General features: G+C 45.6%; 4 protein-coding genes and 1 long non-coding RNA gene across 7 annotated transcripts; 3 read left to right on the top strand and 2 right to left on the bottom strand.

Moving 5' to 3' along the window:
• Positions 1-2: 2 nt before the first annotated feature.
• LOC136191151 (high affinity nerve growth factor receptor-like) lies at positions 3-2281 on the bottom strand. Of its 2 annotated transcripts, XM_065979450.1 has the most exons (5): positions 2202-2281; positions 1766-2035; positions 909-1717; positions 388-857; positions 3-334 (listed from the first exon to the last, which is right to left on the bottom strand). In XM_065979450.1, exons 1-5 carry the CDS (start codon positions 2236-2238, stop codon positions 31-33), a joined length of 1890 nt encoding a protein of 629 aa, XP_065835522.1. In that variant the 5' UTR covers positions 2239-2281; the 3' UTR covers positions 3-30. The 2 variants fall into 2 exon arrangements, with proteins under 2 accessions (XP_065835522.1, XP_065835521.1); XM_065979449.1 differs by lacking the exon at positions 2202-2281 and having other exon boundaries at positions 1766-2178.
• Positions 2282-2984: 703 nt separating this feature from the next.
• Positions 2985-9144, top strand: LOC136191317 (synaptojanin-1-like). The gene is made up of 15 exons (XM_065979638.1): positions 2985-3191; positions 3307-3393; positions 3445-3721; positions 3770-3995; positions 4394-4539; positions 4593-4859; positions 4918-4999; positions 5490-5642; positions 5696-5861; positions 5909-6125; positions 6173-6454; positions 6503-6695; positions 6750-6908; positions 7029-7339; positions 7405-9144. The coding sequence occupies exons 1-15, from the start codon at positions 3074-3076 to the stop codon at positions 9035-9037; spliced, it is 4317 nt and encodes a 1438-aa protein (XP_065835710.1). The 5' UTR covers positions 2985-3073; the 3' UTR covers positions 9038-9144.
• An 80-nt stretch (positions 9145-9224) lies between these two features.
• Positions 9225-13663, top strand: LOC136191318 (ankyrin repeat and sterile alpha motif domain-containing protein 1B-like). The gene is made up of 24 exons (XM_065979639.1): positions 9225-9362; positions 9421-9501; positions 9560-9618; positions 9697-9794; positions 9854-9928; positions 9996-10217; positions 10263-10338; positions 10392-10493; positions 10540-10598; positions 10650-10701; positions 10768-11468; positions 11513-11621; positions 11676-11791; positions 11847-11911; positions 11961-12147; positions 12197-12274; positions 12328-12528; positions 12576-12764; positions 12830-12901; positions 12961-13047; positions 13114-13251; positions 13300-13344; positions 13397-13486; positions 13535-13663. The coding sequence occupies exons 1-24, from the start codon at positions 9268-9270 to the stop codon at positions 13574-13576; spliced, it is 3039 nt and encodes a 1012-aa protein (XP_065835711.1). The 5' UTR covers positions 9225-9267; the 3' UTR covers positions 13577-13663.
• Positions 13664-14002: 339 nt separating this feature from the next.
• LOC136191327 (uncharacterized) lies at positions 14003-17065 on the top strand. The gene is made up of 7 exons (XR_010670835.1): positions 14003-14067; positions 14124-14192; positions 14256-14327; positions 14382-14444; positions 14492-15564; positions 15614-15664; positions 15719-17065. It is a non-coding gene; the product is annotated as an uncharacterized lncRNA (long non-coding RNA).
• A 68-nt stretch (positions 17066-17133) lies between these two features.
• On the bottom strand, positions 17134-18869 carry LOC136191321 (alpha-1,3-mannosyl-glycoprotein 4-beta-N-acetylglucosaminyltransferase C-like). 2 transcript variants are annotated; one of them, XM_065979643.1, is made up of 4 exons: positions 18763-18869; positions 18589-18705; positions 18369-18536; positions 17134-18317 (listed from the first exon to the last, which is right to left on the bottom strand). In XM_065979643.1, the coding sequence occupies exons 2-4, from the start codon at positions 18677-18679 to the stop codon at positions 17200-17202; spliced, it is 1377 nt and encodes a 458-aa protein (XP_065835715.1). In that variant the 5' UTR covers positions 18680-18705; positions 18763-18869; the 3' UTR covers positions 17134-17199. The 2 variants fall into 2 exon arrangements, with proteins under 2 accessions (XP_065835715.1, XP_065835716.1); XM_065979644.1 differs by lacking the exon at positions 18763-18869 and having other exon boundaries at positions 18589-18752.
• Between the last annotated feature and the right edge of the window lie 142 nt (positions 18870-19011).

The following is a 19011-nucleotide window of genomic DNA, read 5'->3' as shown; positions in this document are numbered from 1 at the left end:
CATCTGACAGGTAATTAACGTACGCTAAGTTTAAAACAGTGTCAGGAGTTCTGCAGCGGTAGGTCTTTTCGCGCTGTCATAATGCCAGCAGCTTTTCATTATGTCTACTAATGCAGGCGAGTCCTCTTTTGGATACTCGAGTCGACCGCCTTTGGTGACAAATTCTATGACCTCTGCATTGCTCATACCGTAGTAAGGCTGTCGTCCAAAGGTAAGTACCTCCCATATTAGAACTCCAAGAGCCCAGATATCAGACTTCAGACTTGACTTTCCGTATAAGAGGCTCTCCGGTGCAAGCCATCGAACCGGAAGTAGGGCCTTACCCCCGCTCACCCTGATGACGTTAAAAATTCCTGATGTAATGTAGAGCAAAAATTTATAGTTTACCTGTAATAATCTGAATTGATTTCTTTCGATAAGCCAAAGTCAGCCAATTTAGTTGTAAGTCCCTTTCCAACCAAACAGTTCCTCGTTGCTATGTCTCGATGAACAAATCTGGATTCCGCGAGATAGGAAAGAGCGCAGCAGATTTGCATGATCATATACGTCAAATTGTCCGGTGTCAGGACGTGTTGTATCTCCTCAATGTTCTGGCTAATGATTGTCGTTTCGCCACGGTCAGAAGACCTCAGAAAATGATTCAAATCTCCATGACACATGTACTCGAAAATCAATCCCATTTCGGTTTCCGATTCGCTTTTAGCTAACAGAGTTACGATATTGGGATGATTGAGCAGCGTCATTATATGAAGTTCGGTTTCAAAATCTTTTCGTGCTTGGTCATTAAAATGAGCCTTGAGTACTTTAATTGCAGCAATATTTTCGTTGTTCCATCCCGGAAGAACTCCAAGAAAGACCTATTAAAAATTTCAAATGTGGCTGTGGCTTATAACTCGCATAAGACTCACTTGTCCAAACGTTCCTTCTCCCAAAGTTCTTACATACGCGATGTTCTCCAAAGAGAAATTGGGTACATCAGTTTCACTTTTCAGCTGAAGATTCGATTTCAGTTGTTCCAGCATATCTTTCAGCGACATATCGCCGTCAATAATTGACGCGTTTGTGTCTAGTGAAAACTTCGAGTTGAGCCGCTGCAAAGTGGCGTTTACTTCCACTTTTATTTTTCGATAACGCAAAGAGCAGAAGATGAGACTCGGAATAATCACGATGCCGAGTAAACCGATTAGACCCAAAACAATAGCCACAATAGGTAATGAAGATTTATCATCTGGTGCAGAAGAAGGCGAAGGCGTACCTGTAATTATTATCGTTTCGCAGTATAGCGAAAAATTCGGAGGAAAATTGTCGCATTGTGGAATATCGAGATAGACTTGAATCGGGTTGAGTTTGTGGTCAGCGAAGTAACTTTGTATAGGCTGTCGAATGAACGCAAAGGCTTCAGAGCAATTGCCTCGCGAAAAGTGAATGCAAGAATCGCGACACAACGGCCTGGGAAATATTGTCCCGTTTGGTTCCAATCGAAAAGCAGGCGGAAACGCGGTGAAACATAAGTAGCGCATCAGCTCGTCGTAACAGAAGTTGCCGTATCGCTTTTTCATCAGAGGCAGCGCTTTTTCTTGAAGTTCGATTAGAATTCGAGTCAGAGCTGTCTGATTGTAGCGGCGGTCAACGAATACGGTGATATTTTCTCTGTACGGCCTGCACGTTTCGCCACCGTCATATAATTCTTCTGTGGTATCCAATACTGGATACCCATCTGACAAAGCAGTCCAAGCGTGACGTAAAAACATTCGTATGAATTTACCTGAACAATTGCACAAAACCCATTGTCGATGCGTAGAGAATGGACCTGGTTTGGTTGCACACCAGAGTCGAAATCCCGAGTACTGTATTCCAACAGCCGAGCATTCGTTGTACTGCACGCCAACGTATGAGAACGGAAAAGCGCACGGTGTTTCAGAACCGCGACACATATCGGAAACGTTTGAGTTTCGTTTGTAGCGACGAATACTCGTAGAAGTTTTGCTTTCAATTGACAATTTTGTGGTTTCGATTGGAGTGATCAAAAGGAAAACTAGAAGGCACGAAACCGAAATTAAAAGTGGAGTCTGCAGGAGTCGAAGGTAGCCTATATGTATAATCCGCACAGCCAACCAGAGACTTGCAATGCGGTTCTGCATGAGGTTATTTTTCTGGCACTTTTCAGCGACAGTTTAGCAGCAGTCTAACTCGGAACTTGCCTTCAAAAGCGAGATACAGAAGGAAGGGCACTTGCATCTTCAAATGGGCCTGCTGCAGATGAGTATGAGTTGCAGTACAATTAAGCGACAACTCATACGAACCTTGAGCTCAAAGTCCGGAATGACCAATGCACGTACAGGAAATAGTCCGGGCGTTATATTAGAGTCTTCTTATTGGCTAATCAGTAATCACGTTGCAGAGTAACGTCTCAGGACCTTAGCAACGTCTTAGCGTCTGTGACGTCATACAGGTTACACAACCGTCGATCACTGAAAAGTCTAAAAATCGTAGCCAAAGATTGGTTTTTAGATTTTTTTATTAGATATAGTAGTAGCGATGCAGTTGCTAGGAAGTCTCAAAGCTACGCGTTGTGCATGTTAGTCTTCGTCGACGTCTTCAATGTCGTCGTCATCATCATCATCATCATCGTCGTCTTCGTCGTCTTCGTCGTCGAGGTCGTCGTCATCGTCCTCGTCGTCTTTATCGGGAATCATCGCCGCTTCGTCGCCGGCGCCTCGTTTGCGTCGCGAAGTGGCCGGGGCGAAATGGTCAAATTTTCCCGCCTCCTTTTCCACGGGCACGGCGAAGTCCGGTTGATTCGGTTCTTCGTGATTCAGAAATATTTGCGCCGAAATGCACGCGACAACAGCGAGGCCCAAAGCGACAAGAAAGATCGTCTTCATTGTTGGTGCGAGATTGAAAAGCTAGTGATTGTGACGTCATAGGATCGAGATAACTAATAGGAGTGTAGGACGCCACGTGATGCTGCGATTCCCGTCTGTTTCTCATCGAAGCATACCATCGTCCTGCCTTCGCTTTCCAGCTCCTTTTCGGCACCGATCGCTTGCTTTTGCTTTCAGTCACCGATCGAATGGGGCTAAGCAAACAATTTCGCGTCTGGCAGAAGACCGCCCCCGTCTCCGTTCTTCTCGAATCGCGCGGTCTATCCGAAACGCTGCTCTTCGAATCGGACGTTGTAGCAGTTCTCTGTAAGAATTTCGCATAGCAAAAGTCCCTCCAAAGCGATTTAGAGTGTTTTTGCTATCGTTACGGCACATCCGTCATGTCGCCTCTATTTTTAGTAACACCCAAGTTGTTTTACAGCTCAAAGCGAAGCGGAAAACATACGAAAATCCTACTCGAAGTACACAGACACGTTTTGCAGTCTAGGCGTCTTACGAATATATCTCGGTAGAGACAATAAAAAATCAATAGACAATTATTATTATTAATCCTTTATAGATGATCACGTGGCTTTGTATCTGTTTCTCGTGACGAGCTGCGACTCGATCGGTCGCGTTCAGAACTCGGAAATATATCGCGTCAACGCCGTGACGTACGTCCCTTTGAATCAATGGGCCAATGACGATTTGGTCGTCGAAGTCAAACGACTGCTCTCATCCGGGCGTTTCTACTTTGCACGCGACGCCGCGGATAGCGAGGGCAAAGCGACGATCGATATCACGCGATCGATGCAGAATCAAATGACGAAATCGAAACGAGATAATCGATTTCTTTGGTAATAATTAATAATATAAATAAATATATATTGGATTTTTTTCCTAAGGAATAAAGGCATGTTTGGGCATCTTGAAAAGTTTGGCGTTGATATTGCCACGTGGACCGTTCCCCTTATATGCGGCGGAGTTGAAATCAAGACCGTGTATGCGGGCGATCGTACGGCGAAGGCGGGGCTCTTCTTCCGGCTCAGCTGCGAGCGCGCCGGAACGCGCTTCAACACGCGCGGAATCGACGATAAAGGACACGTGGCTAACTTCGTCGAAACCGAACAAGTAAATAAATAAATTAATAAATGATGTAAATACAGAGCTATTAAGGCAAATCGGGGGCCCTGAGATTAAGCCTAATATTTGATTCGACCTGTTGAGGTCTCTAAATTTTTCTAGTTTGAGAGCAAGTAGAGGCAGTCAAGACCTACTGAAGTATCAGAAATGCAAAGCTGTTAAAACAAACGGGGACCCCTGAGATCGAGTCAATTATTTTATACGTGACATTTATGGAAATTAGAGGTACACACGACCTGTTAAAGTATTTTATTTACATTAAGGGCAAGTAGAGGCACCCAAGACCCGTTAAAGTTTTTATAATTTTCCTAGTTTCTGGGCAAGTAGAGGCTTTCAAGACCTACTCTCAAATATTAGAAATGCACAGCTAACAATATTTTCATTAGGTTATATTTATTGATGATCTTGTATCTTCGTTTGTGCAACTACGGGGATCTGTTCCTCTCTTTTGGGAGCAGCCCGGATTTCAAGCTGGCGTTCACAAGGTTAAATTGTCACGTGGTTTCGAAGCTTCAGCTACTGCATTTGAACGGTGAGTCTCCTCTAATACGATTTCTTATAAAAGGGGGTCTCATAGTTTTTTAGGCATTTTTCTGATTTGCTTGATTGGTATGGGCCCCAGTTTATATTAAATCTCCTTGGAATGCAAGAGGGGGAGAATATTCTAACGCTCGCCTATGAGGAGCATTTTAAGACGAGTTGTTACGCGAAGAGTGACAGCATTCGATTGCTTTCGTTCGATTATCGACGCGCGAAAGGGAGACCGGATAAATTGAAGAAACTCGTTTCCATGTACGATGAGTATGTGCGAGAGAACGGGCTCTTTCTTCAAGAGAAAGGCGAAATTAAATGGTAGCTTGAATAGATCTGAATTTTTGATAAATTTTATGTTTAATGAATTAATTAATAGTCTTCAAAACGGCACAATTCGAACGAATTGTATGGATTGTTTAGATAGGACGAATTTGGTTCAGACTCTCATTGCACTCAAGGTACGTATTGCATTGTGGTGGGGACCTCAACGGCTCAACGATTCTCATACTCCCATACGCAATGCATCTTTTGGAGACCTCACAAGGGCTCTTTGATTTTTATTGGGGCACTTTGAATTTTCATTCTTATGCTCTTATACCTTTTGGGTTTTTTTGGGGACCTCAAGAGCTCTTTGTTTCTCATACATTATACGTCTCTTTGGGACCTCACGGGCGCTCTTTGGTTTATATACTCTCATGCCTATTGCGTCGTTTGGGGCACTTTGATTTTTTGGGGGAGACTTCAAGGGCTCTTTGATTCTCATACTCTTATACCGGTTGCCTCTTCTTGGGGGACCTCAAGGGCTCTTTGATTCTTATACTCCCCATACCTAATGCATCTCTTTTGGAGGACTTCAAGTGCTCTTTGTGTTCTCGTGCTTCCACGCCTATTGCGTCTTTTTTTGAATATTTGTACTGTATTTTACTTACAGACTATTTACTTTTTCAGGCTTTGCTTATGCAGCTCAAGCCTCTTGGTCTCGACACTCGCGACACCGTTGTAGCACGATTCGAAGAGGCATTTCGAAAGATCTGGTCTCTGAATGGAGACCACATTAGTCGCATATACGCTGGAACGGGCGCACTAGATTCAAAATCAAAAGTACAACAAAAAACAGTCAATAAAATTATTTCAAATAAATTTTATCGCTCAAGGTTGGAAAATTAGTTGACGGCGCCAAATCCGTCAGTAGAACATTCCAGAACAATTTTCTGGACAGTACAAAACAAGAAGCAATCAATCTCCTCCTCCAAGGCAACGTTTATACGGGATACAGGGGCTGGAGAGCGCGCTCTCTTCTCCCTTACGAAGACATAGCCTGTATGGAGTTGGAATCAGTCTATTTCTTATTGATTTATTGATTTTAGCGTCGCCCCAACTCGTCCACGAAATGTGCGCGCGCGCCTCTTCGTATACCGTCGCTTCGTCGCTACGCGTTGCCGTGGGAACGTGGAATGTAAACGGGGGAAAACATTTTCGAAGTATCGCGTTTAAAAATCAATCCATGCACGATTGGCTTCTCGACGGGCCGAAATTGAAGCCGAGAAAAGCGGAAGCTCAAGCCAAAATAGCTCCCATGAAAAAGTAAATAATACTAATAATCAATTATAGATTTATTGATTTACGTCAAGAGACGACCGATCTTCGGTGGATTCGTCGCTGCAATTCACTGATATCAATTCCGACGCTGATCTGACTCAACCTGTCGACGTCTACGCGATCGGCTTCGAGGAACTCGTTGATTTAAATACCAGCAACATCATATCGGCGAGTTCGACGAATCGCAAAGAATGGGGCGCCGAAATAGAGAGGGTTTTGTCACGTGATCACAGCTACGTGCTTCTCACCGCCGAACAGCTCGTGGGCGTGTGCCTCTACGTTTTCGTGAGACCTCATCTACTTAAATACATACGGTGAGGATTAAATAAATTATTGAATGAGCCTATATCCGGGAGTGGTAGAGATGTTGCCGTTTCCACGGTGAAAACCGGTTTGTCTGGAAAAGCCGGGAATAAAGGGGCCGTAGCAATTCGATTTTTGATGCATTCTACTTCGCTCTGTTTCGTTTGTGCTCACTTGGCCGCTGGACACTCTCAAGTGGCCAATCGAAATCAAGATTATAGCGATATCAATCGAAGGCTCACGTTTCCAATGGTACGCTTTTAAAAAATAACTATATATAATGAATAATTCTGTTTTTTTGTGCAGGGGCATTCTATTGGTTGCCATGACTACGTCTTTTGGTGCGGCGATTTCAACTATCGCATCGACATGGCGATCGACCAAGTGAAAGCAATGGTCCAGCAGGAGAACTGGAAAATTCTCCAAGCCTACGATCAGCTCAACGTGCAAAGGCAAAAGAAAATGGTAAAAAAAAACTCTAGTACAGTACTTCTATATGATAATTGGTCCATGAGACCCCCATCTGAAATATTCTTAAGAAATCGATGTCTTTACTGTTTTATTGATGGAGTCTCTTTTTTTTAGGTTTTTGAAGGGTTTCTTGAGGGGCGCACGAATTTTTCGCCCACCTATAAATACGATTTATTTTCCGACGATTACGATACGAGCGAGAAGAGCCGAATTCCCGCGTGGACGGATCGCGTTCTGTGGCGTCGATTGGATCAAGAAAACGCGTTGATATCCATGGAATCAGTGGCCGGCGACGTGGCGCAAATAGCGGCGGCGGCGGCACTGAAAACTCGACCGGAAGCAAAAGAGAAAGGAGGAGAAAAGGAGTGGGATGAGGGACGACTTGCGTTCTATAATCGCGCTGAGCTAAAGACGTCCGACCATAGGTAAATAAAATAATATAATTTTTGAATAAAATAATATAATTATTTTATCATTGCCTTTTCTTTAGACCGGTATTGGCTATACTTGATATCGAAATCGAGTCCGTGGACGAGCAGAAACGCCACGATATTCGAGATGAGGTACGCTTGGGTCTGGGCCCTTCGGATCCCACGATAATTATATCTGATAATGACGGGGGTTCGGGTTTGGACTCCGTTGATCCCGCCGTTGTCGTATCAACCTTTCAAGTATTCGGCGACATCGTTCTAATCCGATTACTCGAAAAGAAAATATTTATTACATACGGGGACGCCAGATCGGCCGTTGCCGCTTTGGAATTCAATAGGAAAGCAATTGAGAGCGTTACCATAGCGGTGCGATTGAAATCAACGTGGCCGCCTGACGCTACACCGCGCGAATTATCCCCGGACGAAGGCGCGGCAGATGGCGGTCAATTAACTATTTTTACGTCAGATCGCGTTCAGTTTGCGCGAAGTCCAGTGGGCGTGCGCAAAGCGGCGGAAAAATCGCGATCGAAAGAGAATCTCATCGATATCGATGACGTCAAAGAGGAGGAATTTATTGTGGGCGAGAAAAAACGTGTCGAAATTCCGGCCGTGAAAGTGGAGAAGGAAATTCTCGTTGGCAGCGCGGAGCCAATCAAACGCGCTCCCCCTCCCAGACCCGTAACCAGGCCTCCAGCCTCTGATAAACCAGCTAAGCCTCCTCCACCACGACCTGCTCCAAAAGAGAAAGAGAAAGCTCCTCCTCAACGGCCTCCTAGACCGGCCGCGAAGCCGGAGAGACCTCCCAGACCGAATAAGACAGAAGGGGCTGATGAGTCAGCTAATGGGGCTGCGGAAAAAAATCGGGTTGGGGTGGCGGATTGCGAGACGAAATCCGATGAAATATCTGTTACCGCAAGCTTGGATATTCGAGCGAAAGAGAAAGAGAAACCTCGTCGACCTCCTAGGCCCGTTGCTAAGCTAGAGCAGTCTCCAAGTCCAATTATGGAAGTCAAGGAAGTTGATATAGGTGATGACAGTGAGGTCCAAGAAGACTGTATTGATATACAAGGCCGTGAAGTTTCCTATCGCAATACGTCGCCGGGTTCCGTCACTGAACACAGTGAAAACTCGGAGCAGATTTCTATTGCTCAGGTTGAGGTGAACCCTATTGTGGACGTGAACGTGAGTAAGTCGGTGGGCCAAGAAAAGCCTTCCAGGCCTCCTAGGCCCGTTTCCAAGCCGGAGAGACCTTTCATAACAAATAAAGAAATTGAAGGAGATGATGATGATGTCACGGAGACGGATGGAAAGGATATCGATAATGACGTCAAAGCAAGTGACTCGGAAAATTTCTCAAGCGCTGTTTCTATGGAAACAGAAACGTCTAAAGATGATCAGTTGCCTGCGGTTGTCTCGGATACATACGTCCCGGATAACCCATTTCAAATTGACGATACACCGGAATCTGAATCATCCGTTCCAGAGCGTCATTCTCCGGAGTCATTTCAAAACGTCAGCCTTTGTCCTGACCGGCCTCCGCCTCCTCCGCGCGGACGTTCTTCAACAGTTGCTGTTGCCAAGAGAAAAGAAGGGGGCGTGGCGCCAGCACTTCAGATACCGCCTCGTCCACGATCTCATACTAGCGGCAATAAGGAGCGTCCGCCACGGCCAAAGCCTCCCGAACGCAAATAACTGACACATGTAGTGCTTTGTTGTTATGTATTATTCTATTGGTTATTGATACACTTATAGGAATTGTTTAGTTTTGCTATAAAAATGACGTTGCATTATTAGGCTAATTTTTCAATGCTCCTAACCAAATGTGAAAGCATAGATGTGAAAGCATTCCGGTGTAGATCCGGACGTTAACGCACGCTATCTTTTTCTCATACGTTGCGTGAACTTGCGTCCTCGACGACAAGATGGGCCGCGAGACGGAATTGCTCGTCGCCGCGCAGTCGGGCAACGTCGTCCAAATCGATAAACTTCTACAGATAAGAAAAGGAACGCTGGCATCGTAAGAAACGCGCACGAGAAGCCGCAACGATAAAATGAGGTCGCGAAAAACGCGACAGATTTCGCAAGGGAGTCAATCCCAATTGCCAAGACGAATCGGGATCGACTCCGCTTCATCACGCCACGCTAAACGGGCACAGGTAGGTGAGATCGCGTCTCGCTTCGAGAATGTTGATTCCATCGCTTTTCCGGCTTCAGGGAAGCCGTTGAACTTCTGCTCGACTTCAACGCCTCGAACTGTATCCCGGATTCATCGGGTAATTGCAACTAGATTTTTCGCTTGGATTGGTGGGCGTGTCCTTCAACGGGGTGTGACTCGTTCATTTCCTTTTCAGGATCGTATCCGCTTCACTTGGCCGCGTGGAACGGCAACGCCGACATCGCGCGACTACTCATCAAACGCGGACCGTCGCGAGCGAACGTAAACGAACAGGTATGTGACGGTTTTTCGCGAGGCTTGGGTCACGTGAACTTCGTGACGTCATTTCGCAGAACGGAAGAGGAGATACGGCTCTACACTCGGCGGCACAATACGGACACGCCGACGTCGTTTCGCTCCTGCTCCAGGTTCGAGCGCGCGCTAGAAAATTTTCGAGGTGAGGCCCCCTAAGAGGAAACGACTCGCTTCGCGCAGGAAGGCGCCGACGCGAGCGTGCGAAATCACGGCGACGAAACGCCGCTCGACTTGGCGGCGCTCTACAATCGACGCGAGTGCGCGCGCCTCCTTCTGACGCACAATCCCGACTTGTCGACGCGAATTTGTCGACGTCACTCGCCGCTTCACTTGGCGGCGCGAAACGGTCACGCCGAAATTATTCTGCTCCTAATCGAATTCGACGTGGACGTCAACGTTGTCGTAGGTCACGTGATGATAATTATTTATATAATCAATAGTGTTTAGGCGGAGAAGGGGTCTTCGTTGCACGAAGCGGCTCTTTTTGAGAAATTGGATGCCGTTGAGAAGCTTCTCGATGCCGGTTTGGGTGCACCGAGTTTGCGTGAGAAATGTTTGCATTTTTTCTTTTAATAGGTATTGACGTTAGTATCCGGGACTCGATGGGTAGTACGGCTCTGGATTTGGTCAGTAGTCACAAGTCGGAACGTGCTAAGAAAATAATTCACTTACTTGAATGTAAAAGAAGTTGAGAAATTGCGTCATATTATATATTTTTTGACAGTGAGTCAAGACGCTCATTGTAACAGGAGACTGAGCCACTTCAGCAGTCAAAGAAAAAAGGCAATAAATAAATCTTGTATTACAAAATAAATAATTTTAATTACCCAACAGGAAGTAAAGGTGTCATCTGACCAAGATACTACGAGCGACTACGCGCTTTTAGGTGAGCAAGCAAACCCTTTAGAAAGATTCCTCCTCCTCTATAGTCATGGTGGGGGGGTACCCATAGGGGAAGTGATACCCACTGCTTCCAAAACAGCACCCAAGCTTTTCTCACGTCAGCGTTCTCACTCCCTTCCCGGATTGAAACCCGAAAATGACACCAAACGTCCCGTATTTGATTTTATACCGTCTACGGATGTCATCCCGCGTAGCAAGACGTCAGTTTATCGTCGTCAACCGACGCCCCCGTTTACGTCGAGCGAGGACCCCGCCTACTTAGCCCAAGTTCCTCCAACGCCCGTCTTTGCGCCGCCGAGTGCGGAACATAGCGCCGTAATCGTTCACGATACTCTAATCGAAAACGACGAAGCAGAACTGAAAAACCCGGAAGTAAACCCGGAAGTAAACCCGGAAGTAAACCCGGAAGTAACGGAGAACGAAGATGAAGTGCCGCCGCTGCCGCCTAAAAAAAGTGCTTTACCCAAGCATGAGGTGGAACCAAAGAAAGAAGAAGAAGAAGAAGAGGAAGACGAAGACGAAGACGAACAGGAAATGGTGGATGCATCCGGGGATTTAGAGTGGGTTGTTTCGCCGACGAATCCGTTCGCCGGACTTCAGATGACGGGAAGTATGAACGAGGAGCACGTGGCCGTCGTAAATCAGAGAATTAGTCGACTACTATTGAAAGTGGAGGACGATCACGTGGAGAAAAAGAAGGAGGAGACCAGTAACGATGGAGGAGGAGGAGGAGACTCCGACTGGGATCAAGTAATATTAAATTATTAATTAATTTACTAATTTATTTCTTTTAGATTGATAAATTGCTTGAGGCTGTCGAAGATATTACTGATGATTTTGAAAACGTTGGAATGCCATTGGAGGATCTATCCCTTTCAAAAAACCTAGAAGATATCGTAGAATGTATATATCAGAAAGACTATAGTTTAATTAATCACGTGGGTATTTTATTTGTAGTAGCGAGCCCCTCTAGTAATCCTGAGTCAGTGCGCGAGTGGCTAGATGAAACCATAGGATTGCCACAGTACTCCGATCTCTTCCTTGTTAATGGCTTCGACGAGTTAGGGTTCTTGGTGAGACTTATGCTCTATTAGAATCAATAGAATCAATACCGTTATGTTAACACAGGGAAACGATATACTACAGGAAAGCGATCTACTCACTATAGGAGTGGAGCATGCTGGCGATAGAGAGTAATAATAATTAAATAATAGTTATGAATATTTATCGAATTTTGTTTAGATTGATTATGGATGGACTTGAATTAATTCCTCTCCAGTACAGAGCTCCTCTTCCCACTGCAACGAGCAGTCTCAGCCATTGGCTGGAGTCTTTAAAATTGACACAGTATACAGCAACGTTTATACAGAGGGGGTTTACTAGCATGTCCCTCATTGCTAACTTAGTGGGAGTCAGTAATATTGAAACAGTATGTAGAAACACAGCAAATATTATTTCATTATTTATTTCTCGGATAGGTTTTGCCTATATATCCACTTGGACACCAAAAACGATTAAAAGCGTCTATAGATTCCTTATTCGGACCTAAAATACAAGTGATAAATATTTCGTAGTGATAAATTTAATTTTTAATTTATATTTTTTATAGGCTCCGTTTCCGCGTTCAGCTTCTATCGACCATTCCGTCAATCAGCTGTTGAAAGAGGCTCAGCACGCCGAACAGGAAGTGCTGAACTTAGCGCGAGACTACACGAAGATCAAATCCACTGTAGCAGCCGCTGCGACGCCGGAATTCGAAAGGGAAGACTCCCCTGATCATCCAGACGCCGAAAAAGAAAAATCGCCGGAAGTAGAAAGATAAATAATTTTTTAAAAGTATTTTATACGGGTCAATAGAGAGAATCAATGAAACGACGGGGAAGACGGAAGTCGTCCGACGTTCCCATGCTGCGACCTCCGCAACAAGCTCAAATGGAAAGTCGAGAAAAGAAAGGAATGTCAACCGAGTCGAAATTCACGGAGAAAGACATTTGGCGTCATCCGGCGCGCGTGCTCATGAAGGGAAACGTCAACTACGTAGCCAAAGTAAATAAATAAATAAATAAATAAATAAATAGTTGTAGTTCGATTGCGTACATTTTTTTTCAAAGTATTTGGGATCAATGTTGGTTGAAAATGTTGTGGGAAAACAGTCCACAATGGAAGCGTGTACTAAGATGAGAGTAAGTGAGGTGAATCTTAGTTAAAACGTGGGATTGGGATGGGTCTCCGTCCTCCCCAGGCCTCCACACGTAAAATGAAAAAAATTCCGCTAATAATTCTCGCGATATCGGCGCGCGGAATCAAATTTATTGACGCAGAATCAAAGGTAGATAGATAAATAAATAAATAAATAAATGATAGACGTGCATGAAACGCTACTCTGTTGCTTCAGAACGTTATACAGGAGCACAAGATTCAATCGATATCTTATTGCTCGCAAGATCGCGAAGATCTCAAAACGTTTGCTTATATTAACAAGGACAGTCTTATTGGCAAACACTATTGCCACGTCTTTGGCGCACAAAATCCCGTACGAAAGCATGAAATCGAAAATCAATAGTATATCAATGATTATTAGGAAGTTGCTGATGAGATTATATTGACATTGGGTCAGGCTTTTGAAGTGAGCAATTCTATGTAATCTGAGTAATTGATTAGGAGGGTTTATTATGTAGATTGCTTACCAAAAAGCGCTGCAACATAGAGCCAAAAAGGAGGCAGCGAAATTTGAAGAGGAACTCGAAAAACGGCGTGCTGCAGAAAAAGTATTATTTCTAAATTAAGCAATGATTTTTTGGTGTATTTTTCTCTAGGATAAAATGGCTGAATTGGGACCTGCAACGACGGGAAATTGATTTTCTATTAGTAGACTTTCTCATTTTTTTCTGGCACTTTTGTTGCTTTTTTCGCAGTAGTTGTACTACATTAGCTCTCGGTCTGTATTCTTTGATTTAGGGTTGATAAATTCCAGTCGTCAATCCGGGGGTTTAGTTTCGCAGCACCAGGGAATGTGATTGGGCTGCAGCGAGTCACGTGAAAGGATTCGAGACCAACGGGCATTCTCGGCCAAAACTTCGTTGAGAGCGGACCAACGTTCGCCGCTACAACGACTGGCGGCCACGATTCGTTCACCTTCGCATTCGGGGCGGCCGAGACGAAGCGTATCGCCTCGCGGCGAGCTTCCGATCAGAAGGCGGGAATTCCGAAGACTGCGGTAAGCGCCAACGAAAGGCACCATTTTTCGAGCGAATCAAATCGCTCCGTTGTCTCTCGCAGGAATCCCGCGATCCTTCGCGAAGGATCGCGCCCTGGATGCGAAGGAAGGCGCCACGTGGCCAGCGAGCTGGTGAGTCGCCACATCTCGACGCTTTCTCGCAAGCGCGATCGTGTTTTCTCTTTCAGATCGCGCGTACGCCGCACGATAGCGCGCTGTTTTTCGGGGAGCAATTGAGCGGGCGCCTCCGCTCGCCGGTGAGCGGGTCCCCCTTTCTCCGGCGCGCTTCCGATTTACATTCGCGCGCTTTTTTTCTTTAGAAAAAGCGACGACGCTCCACTTCGTTTCGAGACAAAGACAGCGGATTTACGCGATCGCGGCTTCGAAAAACCGTAAGCGACACAACGCGTAGAATAATGACTCGGATAAAACGCTTCATATTTCAGAGCGTGACAGCTGGCACGTGTCGGCGAACACGTGATACATGACGAAACAACACACGTGACAAGGTAATTATTGTAATCCAATTATCACGTGATTGATTGGCGTTATTTAGTATGACGTTTGTGACGTCATTCAAAGGGATGGCTATTAGGGGAGGAGAGTAGCAAAGATTCTCCCGCCGAAGACAATGGGATAAGGATGGGGAGGAGAATAGTCAGAGATTCTCCCACCAGATGAAGAGAAGACAGGACAGGTTCGCACCGCATTCCAAAGGGTCCTCCATTGTGGTGTAGGCGTGCACCTAAGGGGTTCGCTCTCTGCCGCGTGCATACTCGAGTGAATTGCTTGTGTTTGCCATTGCTTCAGCTCCCGGGTCTAGTACATGGTCACTAGGGCACGCACCTTAGAGGGGGAGGGCTCGCGAGTCTGGGGCAATGGCATCACAGCATGAAGCTTTTCCTCAAAAGAAAAAAAAATATATATATATATATATATATCCCGGGCCCCTATTATGCACGTGGCAAAGAGCGTAGCGGGACAACAAAAACCATCCATCATCATCACTAAAAATGTGTGTGCATTCGTGCCTCGCTTTGCAAACTACGCTAGCGGTTGCGATGCATTAGGGCTTAGGGTGGCTGTCAGTAGGTAGGGCGGTGTCCGTTTTTCCTATGTAGAGGCTTGTAGCTCCCTCACAAAACGCGCTTAGCTGGCAGCCACCAACCCCCGGTTAGACCATTTCAATGGATTTGTGAGGTAATCTAGGTTGATTAGAATATAGGAATATTTTAGGTCAATCCATGGATTGTGAGATAATTTAGGTGATGTTTTTAATTAAATTTTATTTATTTGATCCGCCTTTTAGGTGTAGTATAGTATAGGTTTCCATTAGTTTAGGGGGTTTTTAGGTCAATGGATTTTTGAGGTACTTTAGGTGATTGATATGGCCATTATCTAATCCGTATTTTAGGTGTAGTATAGGTTTCCATTAGTTTAGGGTTTTAGGTCAATGGATATCGAGGTACTTTAGGTGTAAATTTCATCCGCCTTTTAGGTCTTTGATATACCTATTTTCTAATCCGCATTTTAGGTGTATTTTTTAATAACTCCTATTTTTATTTTAGTCTTTAGGGGGGGAAGTTGATTGGCTAATATCTATTTGCGGTTTACCTACAAGAATCAAAGGTACTCGCATTGTTTTTCTTATTAAATATAACTGAGCGTAAAAATCCAGTGTGATGGTGATGATGAACATCAGGAATTGAATTTTTGTGATAAAGAGAAGGTAAAAGACTGTATGTGCAATAGTATTCAACTGTGTAATGGCTTTTCTTTGTAGCTGCTCAAACAGTTGGCGAAATCACCAAGAAAAATTGCATGCGTAGAGCTATTTCCTTTTTGCAAGTAATTACTGTAGTATAATGTACTGTAGTGCTCTTGAGATCTCCAAGTATGGGGACAAGAGCGATGTCACATCCAGTGCGCGTCCGGGCCTTTCGTTCAACTTGATAGGCGTTTTGTGGGCCGTACTGGACACCTGATAAATTTTCACAGAGCCTGCATTTAATTACTCGTGTGGGCTTCGCTTTATCCACAGCCTGCGCGTGTCAAACTGACCACACGCGCTGATCATGATCCCGAAACAGGTCCTCTTCTTTGCGTCGATTCTTTTCCTTTCTGCGACGATTTCCGCCGACAAAAATGAAACCATCCGTTGCCCAGACCAAGCAAGAAAGTGTTTCGCTGACACAGCCTGCAATGCCCTGATTACGCCATACTTGAAGGACTGCAACCCTAAAGTCGTAACCAATTGCACATCCGACTGCAAAACTGCAGTCATGGCGTTGGCAAAGAATTCTATTGGTAAAATTATTGCCGAACCGGGCCCTGACCAATGCTCGTGCGATCCCAAAGACCAGCTCTGCATCGGTCTGAAAAAGATCACCAACGAGTGTTGGCCTGAAGACCCGTGGTTTTGAACGTGCCACGAGCGATTCAAGTTCATTTGTCGTACGTAGTCTTGGGGTTTATGTCTAACGAGAAGAGAGTGTCGCATCCGCTATGTTTTTTGTCCTTTGTTCTTTTCCTCCATTGTATTCGCTGCGGTTTTTTTTCTGTCACGCCTTTGGTTATATGTAAGGAAGTGCAAGTGTCCGAACCACGCCTCCGTCAGTTGACTCTCTTGCGCCGTCTGCCATGTTCCGTTGTCTCCTTCTTCTCGTCTTTTTCGTCGGTTTTACGGCCGCTGAATTTGTTCCCAAGCCGCTGAATGAGGCAACGAATGACTTTGTGCCGTTACCAGAAGTCCAAGACGAGACGAATTGCAATGACGTCTCGTTCAATTGCTTCGCTGATGAGGAATGCGCCAAACTTCTTCCCCCGTATTTGACGAACTGCAATCCGGAGAATCACAGCAATTGCAATGCTGACTGCGATAACGCGGTCAAGAATTTGAAGGCGAACTCCATTGGTCATCTGCTGGGCGTAAAAGGTTCCGAAGGGTGCACCTGTAGGCCCAATCAGAAGAGCTGTCTTGGCTATCGTAAGATAGTCAATCAATGCTCCTGAAAATTTGGTGCGCCACAGATACGTGCTTGCTCGCTTTCTTTCGTGTATGTCTGCGTATTTGCGGTGTTTGTCTGTCTGTTTATTTCACTAAGAAGCGACGCCATCATTTCTCAGTTCATTTCTTTGCCCCAAAAGCCCAAAACAGTGCATTCTCCATCTTCTAATTCTAATAATTCGAAGGCAATCTCAGGTCAATACGTCATTTATTCAGTCAATACACAAAATAAATTAAATACGTACATGTAGAGTTTCTTATTTTATCCAGACAGCAATTTCGCGAATTAGGAGCCACGTGTCCTGCGCTCCCGTCACGTAAATCCGCACGCACTTCACCGCCTCCTTTTGATCCGCTTTATCCCACGTGACGTCAACTCTACCACCTCGAAACTCGCCAACACTCCGAAAGCGACGACAAGCGGCCGCAACGTCCACCTCCAGCCTCCCATACCGCAAAACATCAGCCGGATGCTCACGATTCCCCGTCTCAACAACAACACGCCTCAAAACGACTTTAGATTGAAAACTCACGCGGAACGTATCACCCTCAACAGGTGGCCGACCCCAAAAGAACCCCGCCGCTTTACCGTACGCAAGCGCGGCGAGGTAGCGCGCAAACTCGTCGATAGAAGTCGTCACGGAAGCGGGGGGATTGTCGCTGTCGTACATACGGGAAGCGTCGCTGAAGTGACGATCGACGCGCTGTTGAACTTTTCCCGCGAGACTCGACTTCGTTCCGATGTGCTGAAACAGCGACGGCGTACGAGAAATCGGCTTTTTTTGAGTCAGTATCGCATTGAAGTAGCGATAGAGATAATCCACCGGTTGCTCTTCGTAGAAAAATTTCAAAAATTCAGCCAATCGTTTGAGATCTTGATCGCGATATAGTTTCCCTATGAATCCTAATTCGGAGAAATCCAACGCGATCCACGGCTTCGTTTGCATGGCGACGAATTCTCGTATAGCGGAAATGAAATCAGCTGACGCTATGACGTCATCTTCCAATTGGAGATAATAGTTGGCTAAGCCATGCGAATAAGCGATGAGGAATGAATAGTCGAGACACTGTTTGGCGCGCCAGCGCACGCGTTCTTTCGCGTCGCCAAAATTCGTTTTCAAATCGTCGAGGGGCGGGTAAAATGATTTCGGCGCTTCGACGATTTGAATGAGTCCGGATTGGAGGTGGAGGGCGTAGTCGTGGCGAGCCCTGCGCGACGTTTCCGATCGGCGATGCGCGTCGAAATCGGCGAGGAAAACGATGATTATGACGTCAGCGCGGTCTTGGTCGGACATTTGGGCTAGGAGGGAGTCCAGTGTCGTCCAGATGTATTCGTTGTGGGTGAAGACCGTTGGAATGCCAATAGCGAGAAATGCTAAGGTACGTAAGTAAGTAGAATATATGGTATATAGTGTCAAGTGCTTGCCTTTTCTGTTTCTTTGCTTTCCACCAATCAGGGCCTTTTTTTTGTCGATGTCAACGCCCCTGTTCTCAGTTCGAGTCGCGTTTCCGTGCAATTCTAATTCTTCGATGCGTTTTTTCTGTGTTTCTATTACGTCGCTAAGCGACTCGCTTCGATCGAATCGCAGAGTACCTAGGCACAACCAATAAGGGAGTCCTTGCGATTCAGTTTCTAATTCTCGCACCCGAAAATAGCAGGAAGGCGTTGAGGAAGAAGAGCCCTGCCACTACGACGATGCCAAATGACTTAGACGATACGAATCCGACCGTAATCATTCGTCAAGTCAATGGAAATACGCCCTCTAAACGCGATTGCACGAACAGCTCGCGATCGAGCCCTTTTGCTCGTCGAATCTTACTTTCATGCTAATTTTGTGCAGTCGAGTGGCTTCGGCAGAGCGCGATCGGCCGTAGGTTGCAAATTAGAAAGCAGAGAGCAGGGAGTCGATGGACTATTAGCGCGCTAGGCAAGAGTCTTCGAAAGGAAAGAAGTCGTCCTTCCGAACAAGTTCCTGCTTTCATCTGGACAATACGGAGCTTTTGGCATCAACTCGAAACAGTCGAGAGCTCCGTAGCGTAATCCATATCCGTTTTCCATCATAAAAGAA

The sequence above is a fragment of the Oscarella lobularis genome, chromosome 9 (genome assembly GCF_947507565.1).
Source record: "Oscarella lobularis chromosome 9, ooOscLobu1.1, whole genome shotgun sequence".
Taxonomy (NCBI): Eukaryota; Metazoa; Porifera; class Homoscleromorpha; order Homosclerophorida; family Oscarellidae; genus Oscarella; species Oscarella lobularis.
Note: the sequence above shows the minus strand (reverse complement) of the source record. Positions and strands in the feature narration are given on the sequence as shown.